The 21,338-nt window shown below is 39.9% G+C and overlaps 1 protein-coding gene across 2 annotated transcripts in view; it reads left to right on the plus strand.

Moving 5' to 3' along the window:
• Window positions 1-21,338, plus strand: part of ift88 (intraflagellar transport 88 homolog) — a 122,112-nt gene that overhangs the window by 68,610 nt on the left and 32,164 nt on the right. For both annotated transcript variants that reach the window (XM_060826712.1, XM_060826713.1), the window contains 6 exons: window positions 122-208; window positions 899-1,085; window positions 5,856-5,964; window positions 16,402-16,552; window positions 19,224-19,339; window positions 20,890-20,942. In XM_060826712.1, the coding sequence (XP_060682695.1) occupies window positions 122-208; window positions 899-1,085; window positions 5,856-5,964; window positions 16,402-16,552; window positions 19,224-19,339; window positions 20,890-20,942 (703 nt within the window). The remainder of the gene's footprint in view (window positions 1-121; window positions 209-898; window positions 1,086-5,855; window positions 5,965-16,401; window positions 16,553-19,223; window positions 19,340-20,889; window positions 20,943-21,338) is intronic.

Below are 21,338 nucleotides of genomic sequence, written 5' to 3' on the forward strand. Positions count from 1 at the left end.
ATTCTGGGTTTACATTTTAATCAAAACTTTTTTAAAATTATCCAACCAGGTTTCTCATTGTAAATTTGAGCATTATTTTGAAATACTAATAAAATAATATATTTCCACTTCTAATTTATAGGCTGTAGAAACCCTGAAAATGTTTGAGAAGAAGGATAGCAGGGTTAAGAGCGCAGCTGCAACAAATCTCTCTTTCCTTTATTTTTTGGTAGGTACTAAGATCATAACTATTACATTTCGTATTAGTGAGGCAATACACAAATGTGTTTTTTTTCCACAATTTGTATATTTGCGCATGGTTCTTGCAATTTCACATTTGGAATTCATCATTCACCAATCAATATTGTTTTCTCAGCCTATTAATTTGTTGACCACAAAATCAGTGGATCGGTCACTGATGCTTTATTGAAACAGGTAGCTAGCTCTATTAAGCTGACAGCCAGCAAGTGGAAATGTCTTCTCTGCTGGAGGTAAAATTTTCTTCTACTTGCCTTAATAATGTAAATTGGCTACCTACCTTTGCAGGCAGCCAATCTGGTTCCACACACAGTGCTGAGTTGTTCCCGTGCATGCATTTCCTCCAAGCAGTTTTCTATTAAATTGTTCCCGCACTGTAGGACTGCAAGGTACTGAATTTAAATAGCAGACAGACTTTAATTTAAATTTGGGCATTTTCATTGGAAGTCAATAAGGATGTTTATGAATTGGCATGATCCAAAACAAACAAGTTTTATAACTATGTTGCATTTCCATTATTACTATAGTGTAAAATCATATTTTTTATTTGTATCACCTGAGTTTGAAAGAAGACAATCATGAATTTTCTGTAATTGAATGAAGGAAAACTTTTAAAAATTGGTCACGCGTAGCAGAAATCATTTTCATTGAACTTGTGCAGGAAAATGATTTTGGACTTGCAGACCGGTATGCTGACCTTGCTATGAGTGCTGATCGATATAATCCAGCAGCATTGACAAATAAAGGAAACTGTGTCTTTGTTCGAGGCGACTATGAAAAAGCAGCTGAATTTTATAAGGAAGCTTTGAGGAATGATTCTTCTTTTACTGAGGCACTCTATAACTTGGGTGAGTTGCAACGTTTTTTAATTTCTCTAGTAGAAAATCTTATGACTTCTGAGTATTAATCCTTTAATGTTGGCAGTATCATCTTTATTTCAAGAATGTGAAGCATTTTCCAGTAGGTTATTCAGTATACACTATTGATTCAGAATTGCTTTGTGATTTAATTTATTCAGAGCTTATTTTCTGCTAAGCTCACTGTGCCATTCATTCAGATAGAAACATAGGAACAGGAGTAGGCCATTCAGCTGCTCGAGCATGTTCCACCATTCATGGCTGATATGTGATGGAACTCCATATAATCTGCCATTGGCCCATTCTTCTTAACACCTTTGCCTAACACAAAATTATATGTCTTATTTAAAATGAACAACTGATTTAGCACCCTCTGCAATTCCAAACATCTACCACCATTTGTATGTGGATGTGCTTCCTAACATCTTTCCCGAATGATGTTCTGACCTTATTTTTAGGCTATTCCCTGGTTCTAGAATTCCCAAACAGTGGAAATAACTTATTTTTATCTACCCTGTCCTTTCCTATTAATATATATATTTTTAATTCACATGTAGGACATAGGTATTGCTGACTGGCAGCATTTATTGCCCTTGAGAAGGTGGTGAGCTGCTTCTTGAACTGCAACAGTCCACGTGCTTAGGTAGACCCAAAGTACTGTGAGGAAAGGAATTCCAATATTTTGATTCAGTGACACTAAAGGAACAGCAGTTTATTTCCAAGTCAGGATGATGTGTGGCTTGGATGGGAACTTGCATGTGACAATTGTGTTCCCATGTATCTGCTGCCCTTGCTCATCGGTTTGGGAGGTGTTGTCTAAGGAACCTTGATGAATTGCTGCAGTGCATCTTGTAAATTGTATGTGTCACTGCCTTAGAATGTCAGGAATGGAGGGAATGGATATTTAAGGATGACATTAAATCAAGCAGGCTGCTTTGTTCTGTATGTCGTCAAGCTTCTTGAATATTGTTGGATCTGCACCCATTCAGGTAAGTGAGGAGTACTCCATCATAATCTTGACTTGCGTCTTGTAGATGTTGGACAGGCTTTGGGGAGTCAAGATGTGAGAAACTCGCCACAGTATTCCTAGCTTCTGAACAGCTCTTGTAACCACTGTATTTATATGGCGCGATTCAAGTTAGGTTTCTGGTCAATGACAACTGGATGATGGTAGTGGGAAATTCAGTAATGCTAACACCATTGAATGTCAAGGAGCGGTAGTTAAATGGTCTCTTTTTGGTGATGTTCATTGTCTAGCATTTATGTGGTGTGAATGTTGTTTGCCACTTGTCAGCCAATCCTGGATATTGTCCAGATGTTGTTGTCTTTGAACGTCGACTGCTTCAGTATGTAGGGAGTCTGAATGATAGTGTCTTGCTCATAGTATCTCATGGATGTTCAATTGTGCAATCATCAGTGTGCATCTCCAGTCTGACCTTATGATGGAGGGAAAGTCATTCATGAAACAGCTGAAGATGGTTGGGCCTAGGACACTACCCTGTAGGAAGAACTCCTGCAGATGACTGATCTCCAACAGCCACAACAACTTCCTATGTGCTAGATATGACTCCAAGTAGCAGAGACTACATCCCTGATTCCCATTGACTTCAGTTTTGATAGTCAAACATGGCCTTGATGTCAAGGGCTGTCAGTTTCACCTTATCTCTAGAATTCTGCTGTTTTGTCCATGTTTGAAGCAAGGCTGTCATGAGATCAGGAGCGAGTGAAACACAAACTGAGCTTCAATGAATAAGTAATTGCTAAGTAGGTGCTGCTTAATAGCACTGTTGATAATACCTTCCAGCACTTTAATGATGATCAAGAGTAGACTGAGAGGGTGGTTATTCTTTGGGCTGGATTTATTCTGCTTTTTGTGTACAGGACATACCTGGGATATTTTCCACATTCCACAGTGTTGTAACTGTTCTGAAACAGCTTGACTAAGGGAGCAATAAGTCCTGAAGCACAAGTCTTCAGTATATTACTGGCATGTTGTCAGGGCCCATACCTTTTGCAGTAGTTCGTGCCTTCAGCCGTTTCTTGATGTCATGTGAAGTGAATTAAATTGACAGAAGCCTGCACCTGTCATGGTGAGGACCACTGGAGGAGGCCAACGTGGATCATCCACTTTGGGCTGAAGAGTGCTGCAAATGTTTCAACTTTAAATTTTGCACTGATGTGGTGAGCTCTTGAATATTGCGGCTGGGGATATTTCTCCTCATGTGAGTTGTTTCATAATCCACCACCATTCAGGATTGAATCTGGCAGAGCTTAGATCTGATTCATTGGTGGTGGGATTGGTTAGCTCTATCTGTCACTTGCTGCTTATATTATTTGACATGCAAAGAATCCTGCTTGGTAGCTTCACCAGGTTGACACCTCATTTTTTAGATAAGCCTGGTGCTGCTCCTGGCATGCCCTTCTGCATTGTCAATTGAACCAGGATTGATTCCCCTGGCTTGATAGTAATGTTTGAGTGGGATATACGCTGGACCGCAAGGCTGCATATTGTGTTGGAGTATAATTTTGCTGCTGTTGATGGCTCACACATCTCATAGATTCCCAGTCTTGAGTTGCTGGATCTGTTTGAAGTCTGTACCATTTAGCATGGTGATAGTGCCAAACAGTATGATGAACAGTATTCTCAATGTGAAGGCAGAACTTCCTCTCCATAAGGACTCAATTTGGTAAGAGTGACCATTATAATGTCAAATATGTTTTTCCCTCTAGTTAGTTCCCTCACATCTTCCACAGACCCAATTTAGCAACTATGTCCTTTAGGACCCAGTCAGCTCGATCAATAGTGCTGCTGCTTAGCCCCTTCCAGAGTAATTTTGTGCTTTTGCCATCCTCAGATTAAATGAGATTATATTGTCACATGTACTGGAGTACGAAAGTACAGGAGTGCAGTGAAAAGTATATAGAATTAGCACTCTCCAGTGCTGTCTCAGAATACAATAGTTAGAATTAAAAATAAAAGCACAAGTTAAAGAAACAGAAACAAAAGGAAAATAAAATGTCCAGATTATTGTTACTGCCACCATGAGCCTTGAGCTGGACCCATCAAAGCTGCTCTGCCACCACTGCTGCTTTGCTGCCACTGATGTCACCACCTCAAGTCCTGCACCTCACCACTGCCTGCACCAAACTCACCAACATCAAACTCTGGCACCATCAGTCACCACCAGGCCACCTCGCTAATGCCATCTTGGAATCTGTTGAAGTATTAGAGTCCACAACCTTAATGAACAAATACAAAAGTCTAACCCTTTGAACCAGCACTGACATCAGAGCTGCCATTGATGCTGGTACCTCCACCAGCACATTGAGTCCTGTGCTGGGCCCCCCAACGTTGGAAGTCGCCACACCAATGCTATCACTTCTTGCTGGGTCCATACTCATTGCTATTACTGATGCCCGGTGCTTCCTCTAAGTGTTGTTCAATCTGGAGGAGTACTAATTCATCAGGCAAAGGTAATCAGCTGGAGGTTTCCTTGCCCATGTTTAACCTGAAGCTATGAGACTTAATGCGATCTGGAGTCACCCAGGGCAACTCCTTCCAGACTCTGTACCACTGTGCTACCAACTCTGGAGGTCATATCCAAGGATAGTGATGGTGGTGTCTGGGACATTGTTTGTGTATGATTTTGTGAGTGTGACTTTGTCAGGCTGTTGCTTGATTAGTTTGTGAGACAGCTCTCCCTATTTTAGCACTAACCCCCAGATGTTAATAAAGAAGACTTTACACGGTCAACAGGACTGTTTTTGCCTTTGTCGTTTCCAGTAACTGTCTGGTTTCGTTTCTTTGTTGAAACTTCGTTGGACTTGAAATGACTGTGCAGTTTGCTAGGTCATTCAAGAGGCCATTTGATAGTCAACCATATTGCTGTTGATCTGGAGTCACATGTAGGCCAGACCAGGTGAGGATGGCAGATTTCCTTCCCTAAAGGACATTAATGAGCCAAATGGCAATGGTTTCATGGTCATCTGTGGATTTTTAGTTCCTGATTTTTTTTAATGAGTTCAAATTCCATCATCTGCTGGATGTGAATTCGGATTCCCAGACCATGAGCAGAGCTTTTAGATGACTAGGTCTAGCTTCCTGAAGACTTTGATCAGATCACCACTTAACCTTCTAAAATTCTAAAGAAAACAGGCATAATTTATATAATCCGTTGTCATAAATAATCTTTCAGGGAATTATTTGGGTTTTGCCATTACATGTGTATTAACGATATCTATTTGTGTTAGAAATTTTAATTGAAACAAAAATTAGACTCAATGTATTTCAAAGCAAGTGTCTCATAGTATCCTCAATCATCCACAATCACTGGTTATAATATGATGTAATTTGGAGGCTATGCCTCAATTTTCTTTCCTTTTTTCTTTTCAACAACTGGTTCATCGCTGTCATAGCCCATTGTTCCCCAGTGAGAAGGACGGGTGATTAGCTTTTGTGCAGCTGTGAATGACCTCTAAGAGGTCACTATAAATAACTCATGAATGACTCTCCCTCTCTGCAGAAAATCACATGGTGTTTCTTTGTGCCTCCTAAAAGTGATACAATTAAAGTGTGAGGGATTACAAACAAAACTCCGCATCAGAAGATAAGTTCACATTAAAAAAAGGCACATCAGATCATTTATTCTTATTCTTCAAGATTTTACTACTTCATCTCACTATTCCACGATACCATGCAATAATACTCCAGTACTTTTTAAATTTGCTACTACTTTAAAGACTTGTACTTTTTAATTTTAGGTCTTACTTACAAGAAGTTGAATAGACTGGAGGAAGCTTTGGATTGTTTCTTGAAGCTCCATGCAATCATGAGGAACAGTGCTCAAGTTATGTACCAGATTGCAAACCTGTATCCTTTACAGACATTTGATGTGTAAGCACATCATTTGAATAGTGATGGAATTTTCATCAAATAATGTTTGTTTTGATATTTGGGAAACCTTGTGGCTTTCCTAATAAATTGAGAATGGATTTGTTTTTTGCCAACTGTTGTAATTTGCACTTTCATGATCTCAGGATATCTGAAAATCCTTTACAGTCAATTAAATCTAAGTTTTAGAAGTGTAATCACTCTTACAATTTGGGGAAAAACAGTAGCCAAAATATAGCAACAAGATGCCAAAAACAGCAATAAGATGATAGCCAAAGGAAGAAAAGACATAGTCGACACCTCAAGTTGCATCAGCTCAGGTTAGACAGGTGGGAGTGGCAATAGCAGGTAAATTCAAAACAAAACTGTGGAAACATAGAATATAGAACATTACAGCGCAGTACAGGCCCTTCGGCCCTCGATGTTGCGCCGACCTGTCATACCAATCTGAAGCCCATCTAACCTACACTATTCCATGTACGTCCATATGCTTGTCCAATGACGACTTAAATGTACTTAAAGTTGGCGAATCTACTACTGTTGCAGGCAAAGCATTCCATACCCTTACTATTCTCTGAGTAAAGAAACTTTTTTTATAGTACTCGTATGTAGTATTCCCAGTCAATATTTGGAAAATTGAAGTCCCCCATGATAACTACCCTGTCTCTCTCACTCCTTTCAAGAATCATCTTTGCTAACCTTTCCTCTACATGTCTGGAACTATTCGGAGGTCTATAGAAAACTCCCAACAGGGTGACCTCTCTTTTCCTGTTTCTAACTTCAGCCCATACTACCTCAGTTGACGAGTCCCCAAATATCCTTTCTGCAACTATAATACTATCCTTGACCAACAATGCCACACCTTCCCCTCTTTTACCATCTTCTCTGTTCTTACTGAAGCATCTAAATCCTGGAACCTGCAACAACCATACCTGTCCCTGCTCTAACCATGTCTCTGAAATGGCCACAACGTCAAAGTCCCAGGTACCAACCCATACTGCAAGTTCATCCACCTTATTCCGGATGTTCCTGGCGTTGAAGTAGACACACTTCAAAACCAAACATGGGATATGATGGAGCAAGGTACCATAACGCTTGCCATCATAGAAAGAAAGTTGGTGCTACAAGAACTGATGATCAACATGGCTACCCCATGGAGATATTACATGGAAGGTGGCCTTGAGGTGAGATTCAAATTTCCAGCCCTCAGTGAGAGCACCCTGATTGCATGCTGCTGAGACTGCATTTAGATCCTGGAGTGAAGAGGACAGAGCCACTGGACTCTAACAGACACTTGGTTTTTTTGAAGAAGAAAGGACCCAAGGAAGGGCTACAGTGATGTGGGGTTGGTGTGTTTTGAAGGTCAGGCAGCAGAGGAACAGGGAATGGGGAGCATCTTGGAATGGGAGTGTTCTCTGTGCCTGGGGCACCTCCAAACAATATAATCTCTTTCCTTTTCACCTTTTCCATCAAGTTATTTTCAAAAATTGCCTTCTGGATCTTCTCTGTTTGCCCACACAATTGTACAGTCAGTTCACTTTAATGTAATGGTTGCTTTCTTGTGCTGTCCCTCTAATGGAAAAATCGCGCTTTAGAAACAGCATCCCCTATTCCTCAACCATGTTACAGTAAATTCGCATTGATGCAGCACACATTATAACAGAACAACCTGTATTATCAGTTGGGCAACGGGGGTTAGTTGCGTTAATTGCCCTGTTAACAAGTTGCTTGTTAATTTTTTTTAAATGGTGGGGGGGCTTCCAATTTTGGTACCTGCTGACATACCATATTATGAGAACTGGGCCAGAGATGGGCACAAAGACAGTGGACTAACCACAGTTGGCGTGTGTTTTCAAAATTTTGTATCTTCTACCTGATGGAAGAGGATGGAAGGACGTATAACCGGATTGGGAGGGGTCTTTGATTACGTTGGCTGCTTTCCACAGGCAATAAGAAATGTAGATGGAGTCAATGGCAAAAAAGTTGGTTTTCATGATGGACTGGGCTGCGTTCACAATTCTTTGTTATTTCTTGCAGTCTTGGACTGAGCAGTTGCCATAATAAGCTGTGATGCATCTGGATAGGGTGCTTTCTATGGTGCAGCTATAAAACTTGGTAAAAATCATTGTGGACATGCCAAATTTCCTTAGCTTTCTGAGGAAGTAGTGGTGTTTTGGTGTGCTTTCTTGACTGCAGCAAAGGCATGGTTGGACCAGGATAGATTGTTGGTGATATTTTATGGTGGGGAACTTGAAGCTCTTGACCACCTCCACCTCAACACCATTGATATAGACAGGGCATGTCCTCTACTGTGCTTCATGAAATCGATGACCAACTCCTTCATTTTGCTGACATTGTGGGAGAGATTGTTGTCTTTACACCATGCTACTAAACTGTCTATCTCTTTCCTGTACTCTGTCTTGTTTGAGATCCAACCCACTGTGGTGGTGTATTCAGCAAGTTTGTAAATGGAGTTGGAGCGGAATTTGGCCACACAGTCATGAGTGTATAAGGAATATAGAAAAGGGCTGATTAAGCAGCCTTGGCATGGCATTGGTGTCGAGGATTATTGTGGATATGATGTCATTGCCTATCCTTACTGATGGCAATCTCCAGAACAGGAAATTGAGGGTCCTGTTGCAATGGGGAGTAGAATTTTAGGTCCCTGATTTCAGGGATGGGTTTGGTTGGAATTATGGAGTTGAAGGCGTAGGTGTCCTTGTTATCCAAATGTTCCAGAATGAATGTAAGGCCATGGAGATGGTGTCTGCCGTGGACTTATTACGACGGTAGGCATATTGTAGTGGATCTAGACAATCTGGGAAGCTGTAGTTAATGTGTGCCATTACTAAGCTCTTCATAATGATGGATGTCAGAGCGAACGGGCAGTGGTCATTAAGGCTTGATGTTACCTGATTTTTACTTTGACACCAGGATGGTAGAGGTCTTCTTGAAGCAGATGGAAACCTCACATCATAGTAAGAACAGATTAAAGATATCTGCAAATATTCCTGGCAGCTGGTCCACACGGATTCTGAGTGCATGACCAGAGAGCTATTTAAGAAAGGTGGTAAGGAAAAGCCAAGGAAAGAGAGACCAGTGAGCCTGACATTGGTGGTGGGCAAGTTGTTGGAGAGAATCCTGAGAGACAGGATTTGTATGTATTTGGATTGGCAAGGACTGATCATGGATAGTCAATATGGTTTTGTACATCGGAAGTCATGACTCACTAACTTGATTAAGTGTTTTGAAGAAATAACGAAGAGAAATGATGAGGGCAGAGCAGTGGAAATGACCTATGTATAGACTTCAATAAGGCGTTCAACAAGGATCCTCGTGGTAGACTGGTTAACAAAGTTAGATTAGATTAGATTCCCTACAGTATGGAAACAGGCCCTTCAGCCCAACAAGTCCATACTGACCCTCCGAAGAGTAACCCACCCAGAACCAGTCCCCGACCCTATATTTACCACTGACTAATGTACCTAACACTATGGGCAATTTAGTATGGCCAATTCACCTGACCTGCACAAGTTTGGATTGTGGGAGGAAACCGGAGTACCCAGAGGAAACCCACGCAGACACAGGGAAGATGTGCAAGCTCCACACAGACAGTTGCCCAAGGTAGGAATCGAACCCAGGTCCCTGGCACTGTGAGGCAACAGTACTAGCCACTGTGCTGCCCGATGGAATACAGGGAGAACTAGCCATTTGGATGCAGAACTGGCTGAAAGGTAGAAGACAGAGGGTGGTGGTGGAGTGTTGCTGTTTAGACTGGAGGCCTGTGACCTGTGGTGTGCCACAAGGATCTGTGCTGGGTCTACTGCTTTTCATCATCTATATAAATGATTTGGATGTGAATATAGGAGGTATAGTTAGTAAGTTTGCATATGACGGGATGAAGGGCTTATGCCCGAAATGTCAATTCTCCTGCTTCTAGGGTGCTGCCTGACCTATTGTGCTTTTCCAGCACCACACTCTCAACTCTGATCTCCAACATCTACAGTCCTCACCTTCTCCTAGTTTGCAGATGACACCAACATTTGAGGTAATGTGACAGTGAAGAAGGTTACCTCAGAGTACAATGGGATTTTGATCAGATGGGCCAATGGGCTGAGGAGTGGCAGATGGAGTTTAATTTAGATAAATGTGAGGTGCTGCATTTTGGAAAGGCAAATCAGAACAGAACTTTTACACTTAATGGTAAGGTCCTGGGAGTGTGGCTGAACAAAGAGACCTTGGAGTGCAGGTGCATAGTTTCTTGAAAGTAGAGTCTCGGGTAGATAGGAAAGTGAAGAAGGTGTTTAGTATGCTTTCCTTTATTGGTCAGAGCATTGAATATATGAGCAGGGAGGTCATGTTGCAGCTGTACAGGACATTGGTTAGGCCATTTTTGGAATTCTGGTCTCTTTCCAATAGGAAGAAAGTTGTGAAACTTGAGAGGGTTCAGAAAAGATTTACAAGGATGTTGCCAGTGTTAGAAGATTTGAGCTATAGGGAGAGGCTGAATAGGGCTGGGGCTGTTTTCTGTGGAGCCTTGGAGGTTGAGGGGTGACCTTGTAGAGGTTTATAAAATCATGAGGGGCATGGATAGGATAAATAGACTAGGTCTTTTACCCAGGGTGGGAGGAGTCCAGAACTAGAAGGCATAGGTTTGCAGTGAGAGGGGAAAAATATAAAAGGGACCTAAGGGGCAATGTTTTCACGCAAACGGTGGTACATTTGTGGAATAAGCTGCCAGAGGAAGTGGTAGAGACTGGTACAGTTACAACATTTAAAAGGCATCTGGATGGGTATATGAATAGGAAGGGTTTAGAGGGATATGGGCCAAGTGCTCTCAAATGGGATTGGATTAATTTAGGATATCTGGTCAGCATGGACGAGTTGGACCGAAGGGTCTGTTTGCGTGCTGTATATCTCTATAACTATGATTTGATCCAGGGTAGTCGCTTTCCATGGGCTTGCTCCCAAGAAGGTCGATCTTAATGTCAGCGGCGGTGACTACAGGTACAGGTGCAGCCGGGGCTGTCAAAGAAGGTGACATAGTTTCACTGATCTTCTGGTCAAAATGAATGTAGAATGAATTGAGTTCATCGGGGAGGGATGCTTGTTATGTTACAATATTTTACTATGTCATAAAAAGATGTTTAAATGCAAGTTTTTGTTGCTGTTCTATATACTAACCACTCAGTGAAATAGAGGGTAGATTTTCATTTGGCAATGGAGACAAGAAGGTGTTGGCACAATTTAAAATTGCATTCTTAGAGGTGGGCAGTGAATCTTACCACCTCCAGAATTTGGTGAAATGTTGATGTTTAAGACAATTATGCTCAGCCACCCAACCAATTGCAGAGTTGTCATGGCTTATGTTTCTCAACAGTGAACAGTGCAAGTTGTGAGAGGACCAGTGTGCAGAGACGATGGCCTAGTGGTATTATAGCTAGACTGTTAATCCCAATGGGTTTGAATCCCACCATGGCAGATGGTGGAATTTGAATTCATTAAAAATCTGGAATTAAGAGACTAATGATGACTATGAATCCATTGTCGATTGTTGGAAAAATCGATCTCATTCACTCATGTCCTTCAGAGAAGGAAGCTTCCATTCTTGCCTAGTCTGGCCTACATGTGACTCTGGACTCACGGCAATGTGGTTGGCTCTTAACTGCCGTCTGGGGAAATAGGGATGGGCAATAAATGCTGCCTAGCCAGCGATGCCTTCATCCCATGAATAAACTAAGAAAAAAAAGTAAACTGCTGGCATCATTTGTACAGTAGATGTGCAGACGAAGCTGCACAAACCACCAACAACTCAATGACTGGAGATGGAAACAATCTGACTGTCTTTGTACTGAGAAAGAGCCCCAGCAGTCAAGATCAAACCAGTAAAGGGCAGAGAGGGTCTTCAACAAGAAGAATGTGTGTTACCTCAGCCTTCATGAGTATCGCCAGAAGTCATTTGCCTTCACATGCGAAAGCACCAGTACTAGAGGAGAGTACATCTATCTAATTAACTAATCTCAGACATTTGAGTTCCGGAATCACCTGATCTTTTGCACCAACCCATTGCAATCTCCTATATGCAGCCATCAACAACCTGAATCTTTATACATTCAGGCACTTCAAGGGATCAACCTCAATCTGGCTGACATTTACCACCTCCTGCTCAATGGTAGTGTGCTTCTCACCATGTTCTAGACTTGATTTTGGCCCAGTCAAGGTGGTTATTAGTGCTGGTAGGTGATGTTGAGGTAGGATGTGATGGTGCAGGTTCTGTGCAATCTTCACTTTACTGAGGAAGTTGGCTATGTATGCAGTGTTCTGTTTTGTGAATCATCATATTCAGATCTGTCGGAGACATAAGAAGAATTATGAGAATTTGGACAACTTAGCAGGTGCATCTGTGTGGCCAGTCCCATAGAGTACAGTGATCAGTAAGTCTCTATATGCGATGTGTGGAGGTCTCATTCTTGCCCTTCACTCAAGGATGCAGGTATTAAATGACCTTACTCTTTTCAGCTTCTAGTTTCACCATCACCAATGGCCCATCTCAATAGCATCCATGCAGTATCCAGTGCCATCTCCTCTATGACTATGAATTGGTACTGATTCAGCACTTGGTCTCCTATATGCGCCATCTTCCAGATATTGTGAGCTTTCCAGTTCTGTAGGATTAAAAGAGAATGAAGTATAAGTAGGCTGTCCTCCACTGTCACTGCATTACATTGCAAGATGTTGGCATATGTCACTGAAGTATTAATCTAGAGGCCTGAGATAATAGTCAGGGAACATTTTGGTAAGTGTTGGAATTTTCTGTAATTTGTGACACATGAGTCAACCTTGCTTATGATACATCGCCATTTTTCATTTGCAATGTACTCTACATGGCATTAATTATTTACCCTGCTTTATTATATAATGCAGGATCTTGAACCAGATTTCAATCAAAAGTAACATGTTAATGAAATAATCTACAATAGCATTGTGCAGGGCAAGGCATAATTCGTAAATGGACATTTTGAAGGAAATTGGCAGCGATTGGTATTGTCAAAGGAGGTAATGGCGTGGGGACATGAGTTGAATAAGATGGATGTTATTGAGGTTAGCCCTCCCTGGGTGACTTGGGCAGAAAGCAAGCTATGGCACTGTGGAACAGTTGAGGTCCTTATAAAGAGGCAACAATAGATTACTCAAAGCCAAAAAAATCATAGAGGGCTGTTTAGGGCTGCGGTTCCAAAGAGTCATTGGACTCAAAACGTTCTCCCTCTGCACATTGCTAACATACATGCTGAGTTTTTCCAGCACTTTTTTAAAATAAATTTCAGATTTCCAACTTGTGCAGCATTGTGCTTTTTCTTCAAGCTTATTCAAGATAGATAAGTGTCTGGACCATCATCTTCAGCAAAGTAGCGTGCGACTAAGTACCCAAGAGATAAGAAGTTTAAAATGGTAGCAAATTTCAATTTTCATTTGCTTTGCAGCAAGAATTGACGACAATGTGAAATGAATATGTTGCCATTCCTTTCCCACTATTCTGTTTAAACCTTTTTTCACTTTTGATGAAAGGCTGTTCCTGGAACATTAATTTGTCATTTCCCTTCAAAGCTGCAGCAGAATAGGATGACAGAGAAGAAATAAGTTATTTCTTATTTTTTCCTTATAAAGAGATAGCAATGCCAAAAGCAGTATAGAGTATTTTTATTAGGACAAATTGAAGCCCAGGATCAGGGGCCCATCACAGGAAAACAATAATTTCTTTAGTTGGCAGGAGCTGTTAATTTGATATTATATTGTAGATTACTTTCAGATTGAAGCAAAAATGAGAAATATTTGCAGTTTAAAATTTTAAAAGACAATAGGAAATAAAAAAAACGTAAGAACTAAGTAAATAAAATAGAGATGTAGGGCCAGGTGACGTTTTGTACCTGCATGATGTGGGAGCTGGTGGACCCTATTGCGGTTCAGACTGACATCTGTAGCAAGTACTGCTTTCTTGAAGGACTGTAGCTCAGAGTCTGAGCTTTGAACACTGCAACATCTCGGGGAGGGAGAGCGTTATCTGGATACTTTGTTTCAGGATGTTGTCACACCCCTTCGATTTACTTCCTTGAATCTGGTCAATGGTCAGGGGCAGAGGTTATGATTATGAGCAAGGTAAGACCATGAGTGATCCAGGAGGTAGTGCTACAGGAGTATCAGCCCTTGATATTGTCTAACAGGTTTGAAATTCTTGCTTCCTGTGTGGACAAAAGTGGGGACTGTGAGGAGGATGAGCAAACTGACCATGGTACAGGGAGCTATTCAAGATGGTGGAGAAAAGTGAAACGTAATTGTAATTGGGACAGTATAGTTAGGGGAACAGACGCTGTTCTCTTTGTCCAGGATTGAGATTCTTGAAGGCAGTGTTGCCTGCTTAGTGCCTGGGTTCAGAATATCTTATCTGAACTGCAGAGCAACTTAGAGTGAGAGAAGGAAAGATCCAAGTGATGTGGTCCATGCAGATACCAAAGATGTAAGTAGAGCAGTTCTGCTGAGGCAATATGAGCAGCCGGGGGCTAAATTAAAAGGCAGAACTAAAAAAGTAATAATCTCCAGAAAACCATGAATGAATTAAAAAGTCATATGTTGACATGAATTGAGAGTTGGTAGACAGACAGAAAGCAGAGAGTGGGAACACTCAAAAGATTTGGAACTTGTCCACAAATAACTTTTGATGCTAGGTCAATTGTTTATTTTAAATCTGAGATAGATAAAAGCTATTTAGGGATATGTGTCAAAAAGATACATGCAGTCAGACCAAAGCTCAGTCATAATCTCATTGACTGGCAGAGTAGGTTTGTAGGGCTGAATGATCTATTCCTGTTCCTAAGGAATAAAAGACTTTTTTTCCAGTGCCAGACAGTAAATTGTGAGGTACCGCAAGGATCATAGTTGGTCCATGTCTGTTTGAAGTACAAAAAAATCATTTAGATCAGGCACCCAAATGCAGTATTTCCAAGTTTACTGATGAAACAAAATTTGGTGGGATTGTGAATTGTGAGGGGATACAAGGGGGCTTCAAGCTGATGTAGATGAGTTGAATGAGTGTGAAATACATGACAGATACAGTATAACATTACTAAATATGCATCTATGCTCTCTGTGAAAAACAGAAAGACAGTATTATTTAAATAGTGACACAAAATGTGGATGTAGAAAAGGATTTTGGTGACCTTGTACACCATTCGGTGAAGTAGACCGGCAGGTGCAGCAAGCAATTAGGAAGCCAAATGCTATATTGGTCTTCGTTGCAAGAGGAATTTAATTGAGAAGTAGAAATGATATACGGGGTCTTGGTGAGATCACAGGTGCAGATGCATAGTTCCTTGAAAGTGAAAATGCAGGTTGACAGAATATTGAAGAAGGGGCTTGATACGCTTGCCTTGATTGGTCAGTGTGTTGAGTATAGGAGTTGGGAGGTCGTGTTGTGGCTGTGCAAGACATTGGTTAAGCCACTTTTAGAATACAATAGGAAGGATGTTGCTAAACTTAAAAAGGTGCCAATAAGATTTACAAGGATGTTGCCGGGACTGGAGAGGTTCAGTTATAAGGAGAGGCTTTAAGGCTGGGGATTTTTTTCCCTAGTGTTGAAGGCTAAGGGGTTACTTTATAGAAGTTTGTAAAATTATGGGGTTTTGGACAGGGTGAACAGCCAAAGTCTTTTCCTCAAGGTAGGTGAGTCCAGAACTAAAGACCATAGGTTTAAGATGAGAGGTGAAAGATTTAAACAGCATCCGAGTGGTAACTGTTCCACGCAGAGGGTCGTACATATATGGATTGAGCTGCCAGAGGAAATGTTGGGGGCTGGTACAATTACAATTCAAAAGAACCTGGATGCAGATATGAATAGGAAGGGTTTAGAGGGATATGGGCCAACTGCAAACGAGTGGGACTAGATTGGATTGGGATGTCTGGTCAACATGGGCAAGTTGAACCAAAGGGTCTACTTCCATGCTGTATGACTCTATCTAAATTTTTTTCTAAAAACTACATGAGCCATGAGCTAATAGAATCAGGCTAGAAACAGGATCCTGTTGAATCACATAACTAGGGCTTTAGATACGGCTTTAAACTAAATAGCAAAAACTGCTTTCTATTTGTTGATTTTTGCTCGTGCTGTTAATTCTCTAGTTGAATCCACTTACATACATTTTTGCTTAACATTGTGTAATTATGGACAACTATATGAAAGTTATTTTATTACCACATCCAAATTGATGATCATGGGTTCTATGTTATTGCTATTGTATTATTTAGCAGAACATGACAATGATACCAAAGTATACAAGAAGGATTGCTACAGTATATTTATCCACATGTGACAGTAGAAATTGTCATTTTTAAAGAAAACCTGATCCTTGACTCACAATGTTTGAGATATGAAATACTGGAAGATCTGACTCAAGCTATTGAGTGGCTCATGCAGTTGATTAGTGTTGCACCCACTGACCCACAGGCATTGGCTAAACTAGGAGACCTGTATGACAATGAAGGAGACAAGTCCCAGGCTTTCCAATATTATTATGAGGTATTTAATCAACAATGGTCATTCTGGGGATTTTTTTAATAACTGTTTGCTAAACTAGTCGTGTAATTGAATTCTCAAATTAAGAGTGGGCCTCAAGATTATTCAGCGTCTGTAAGACTGGTACATAAGATTGTGGCCACTCAGACAGTAAATACAAATTATTACGTGTGTGTACAACAAAACAGACAATGAACAAGGTTTTCTCATTCACTCAGAGCAGAAATATAAATTAGAAGGACTAAAATCCTTTAGAACTAGCATTCAGTTTGTAAAGCCAATATTTTTGATATAACTTTGTGAACTGCTGTCTGTAATATTTGCCAGAATTTTCTTCTCAAGCCACTTCCCTTTGCTACACTTTTATGATCTCCGTAGAAATTGATAATTTTTTAAAAAAGATTTTTGAATTCTTAGTGATATCTTACAGAAATCGTATAAGATTTTAAATATTATGAACTTTACTGTGGTATGCAAATGGTTGTTTGGTCGTATAGAACTTGACTATTAGTGAAAAAAAAACATTTTCTTCAGCTTTTCATTGTGCACTCATTGGGTCATTCACAAGAGGACCAGTGAAAAGGAAATCAGCATTTTATACTACATAAGAAGAGAATGCTAATGGATTAGCATGGTCACTGTGATTTGTGAAGGCATTGGCATGGGAAATGCCTTGGATAGATGATGACTAACAGTTGGCTGTCCAGCTTTGATTAGATTTAAATCTGGCAAGTTGACTAACTGATGAAGGAGAAAGTGAGGACTGCAGATGCTGGAGGTCAGAGCTGAAAAATGTGTTGCTAGAAAAGCGCAGCAGGTCAGGCAGCATCCAAGGAGCAGGAGAATCGACGTTTCAGGCATAAGCCCTTCTTCAGGAATCCTCCTACTCTTTCCCTATTATCCTGCACAGTAAAAGCATGGCTCTAAACAAAACATGATGTCAGTGTGTTCAGTCTTGTTCACGTTATTTATGAGAGTATCAGTGGTCAGAAGAGCAACATTTTATAGTACCCATGAGAGTGCTGATTGGTATTGGCAAGTTTGCTTTGATCAGTAGAGGTATTGTCATGAAGAATGCACCATTTGGAATTTGACTAACAGTTAACTGAGCAGTTTAGTTTAAATTTAAACAAGGCAGATTGATTATAATTAGTCAAGGCATTATGCTGAGAAATATACCAGAGAATGTCTGCTGCTTATAGTGTTATACAGTACCAGGCTCAAACTGTGTTCAAGCACACATTCTTTGTGTTTGCAAAAAACAGGGCTCTGTAATACAAGTAACTTCCAGTATGTGCAAGTGTGCCACGCTGTGAGCCCAACTGACAAGCTTAAATCACAGAGATCTAATGCTGGATACTGTGGTTTGAGTTTTGGAAGCACATGCTAGTGGGAATAATTAGTATCTTTACCTGTTGCAAGCATCTTAAAGGACCTTCTGTTTGATATAATCTGCCAGTCCTTGGAACACATGACCTACACAACTAACATTACATTGGCGCTGAAATTCATATATTACACACTCACTTTTGAGAGAGGAAGGGCATCATTTTGGTATGACGGCAACATCCTATTACTGGCAAACATGACTTGTTTTGATATTGCACAGCACATTCACAAACCTTTGAGATACCATACCTTTCCAGAATAATCTGTACAATGTCTAACATGAGATATGATTTGGTGATTTGGCAACATTTGCCAAATAATCCTGAATGTGCTAAGAATTATGCTGACAACCAATTTAAGGTTGTCAGTCAGGTTCGCAGTGTGCCAAACTCTCATACTGGAAACTAGAAATATTAAATACAATCCTTGTCAGACGTAAAGAAAATAGAAACACATTGAGTCTATTTCATACTAGCAAATTAGATCACAGCCATTCTTTTGTTCATTCTTCAGAGCATTGCCTTGATCAGTTAGAGCTGAAAAATGTGATGCTGAAAAGTGCAGCAGGTCATAATGTTCATTCATAGAATAGATGTAAACACAATTTTTTTATTCTTTATATGGAGAACAATAGTAAGAAAACTAAAATTGTAAAAACTCAACATAAATGTGGCACCTGTCAGTGAGGGCCAGTTGTAGAAGGTGTTGCTGATACACATTCCTAGATACTAGTAACCTGTCCTAGCCCCATAGGTGACATCATCCCCAAAATATCGAATAGGGCTCTTGAGTCTAGGCCTGAATAAACATGGATGCTTTACTTGCACTTATGGAGAACACCGCAAAACTTTGTGACTCAAATGTATAATGTTATTCCAAACAATTGATGTAATTTAGTGAATTTAAGGCTATTAACATTATTTTAAGATTGAAATGAAAATAAATGTGTTTGTTTAGGCCAGTCAAAATCCCTTAGATTGCTCTACTGCCATGTAGTTTACATGGTTGAAATCTTTGTCTCCGGTATGTCCTTTTAAAATACTTGACATTTAATTTAGACTGTTTAATAAATACTTATGAGGAAAATGTTAATTTTGTACCAGACATTATTTTGGTAAATAGGCAGTGTGATTTTCAAGATGTAACGCTAACATTCATTAATTTCAAACTTAAGTCCTTGAGAAAATTTAAATAAAAATCTCAGTGAGGAAGCATTTGGATAATCTTGTAATGGACACGTAATGCTATCCATAACTAGCACCTTGTATCCTGTTATTTTTATCAGTCGTTTAGGTATTTTCCATCAAACATTGAGGGCATTGAATGGCTTGGAGCATACTACATTGACACACAGTTCTGTGAAAAAGCGATTCAGTACTTTGAAAGGGCAGCACTTATCCAGTAAGAAATATTTTATTTTTGACATTGTATGTTGTATTCCATTGTATTCCATTGTTCCATTAACAAGATGTGGCCACTAAAGAGTACTGGCTTCTCTGAGTATCACAGGTAGAAACTATTCATTCTCAAAAGAGAGCTATCATTCTTCTCTTAACGGGCAAATGATATAACATCTGAAAACCCTTTGATAGTAATGCAGTTTCCCCAGGACTAATCTGAGGTGCCTCAGTATAGATAATACATGAGTCCTGGAATGCTCTTGGGACCCACAGCTTTCTAACTCCAAATAGAAATGTTATCCCCGAGCCACAGTTTTCACTGAGCTTCAGAAAGCTTCATATCCAAGATTTATTATCTTCCCAAATGACACTGACGCATAAGCATTCAATGGATTGTTTGAGAATGAGAACCTTGACACTCTTTAAAATTGTTTTTACTTCTTGGCTTGGAAACATTGATCTTTACGATTACATTAATTACTAAATTATTAGGAGAAGGTTATTCAATAACTTAAGTTTACAAATTTGCTAAGTGTCTTGCCTCAGTATGAAGATACTATGTTAAGTATTCTAGTTGTTGGCAAATGCATTTTAGTGGCATTATTGTACAATTCTCCCACTGCTATGTTCAAATGCACAGTTCTTAGCATAGAATAATGCATTTTGATTAGATGTCAATCATAACTTTTCTTTTAAACAATAGAGGTTAATTACTTAGAAACTTTCCAGATATCCCCATTTATGTAATGCTGAACTTCTGATTTATTTGTTTTTTAAAGCTGTTGTTAAACATTATACTGGTGTACACAGTGCCAAACAGGATTGAGAAAGTGATATATATGTCATGTGGAGTGGCACAGTGTCTCAGTGGTTAGCACTGCAGCCTCACAGCACCAGGGACCCAGCATTGGTAGACTGTTTGTGTAGAGTTGCATGTTCTCCCTATCTCTGCGTGGATTTCCTCCAGTTGCTCTGGTCTAGGTGGATTGGTCATGCTAAATTGCCCATCGTGTCCAGGGATGTGCAGGCTTAGTAAGTTGGCCATGGGGAATGCAGTGTTACAGGGATCGGGTGGGGGTGTGGATCTGGGTGGGATGCTCTTCGAAGATGGTCAGTGTGGACCTGTTGGGCTGAATGCCTTGCTTCCACATTATTGGGATTCTATCATCGATTCTGTGATGTCCCCCATGCACTGTGTTTCCTATCTTAGGCAGGGAATTATATAAGGTATCAGGTAAAGGATTTGAGAGAGAGAAGATCAGTTGGTAAATTACCTCTCTTCTTCCTACTTTTTGCACTACTCAACATAGCAAGATGAAAAGCATTGGTCTTGGATGCCTGGGAAATGGTGAATACTCTGCTTTTGCATAAGGTGTCCTAAACTGAAGAATATGGTAGGAAAGTATAATACGGTAGATTTAAGATGGGAAGTTTAAAAAAAATCTTAAAACTTTGAAGAGGCTGTGTTTATAACTGAAAACTGTGTAAAAGCAATTAATATTTCTTCTTTGGTTTTGAAAATAATGTTTTATTACTATATTTTTAATGCAGACCTACTCAAGTCAAATGGCAGTTAATGGTGGCTAGCTGTTATAGGAGAAGTGGTAAGTTAAACACTTGACTATTGCTTATATTACCCAGACTCAAAATATTTTATCTCAAAATACATTAAATGTCTCAGATAAAAATGTCAGCAAGACTAAGTAAAGTTAGAAATATGTTTTCAGTTAACATCATACTCAACAGAAAACTGTGTAAGGCCAAAAGTAACACTTGGGGATTGAATGATATAACGTAATGTAATAGTACAGTATGTAATGATTATGTTACTGGATGCATAATCCCAGAGGCAGGAATTCAGATCCCACCAAGACAGTTTTTTATACAATTTAAATCATGTGAATGATTCATTAATTTGGAATTTAAAAAATAAGCAATTATTATTAATGGTAACCACAAACCACAGCAGTATTGTTAAAACCTATCTGAAATCCGCTGAT

This window comes from Hemiscyllium ocellatum, chromosome 6 (genome assembly GCF_020745735.1).
Source record: "Hemiscyllium ocellatum isolate sHemOce1 chromosome 6, sHemOce1.pat.X.cur, whole genome shotgun sequence".
Taxonomy (NCBI): Eukaryota; Metazoa; Chordata; class Chondrichthyes; order Orectolobiformes; family Hemiscylliidae; genus Hemiscyllium; species Hemiscyllium ocellatum.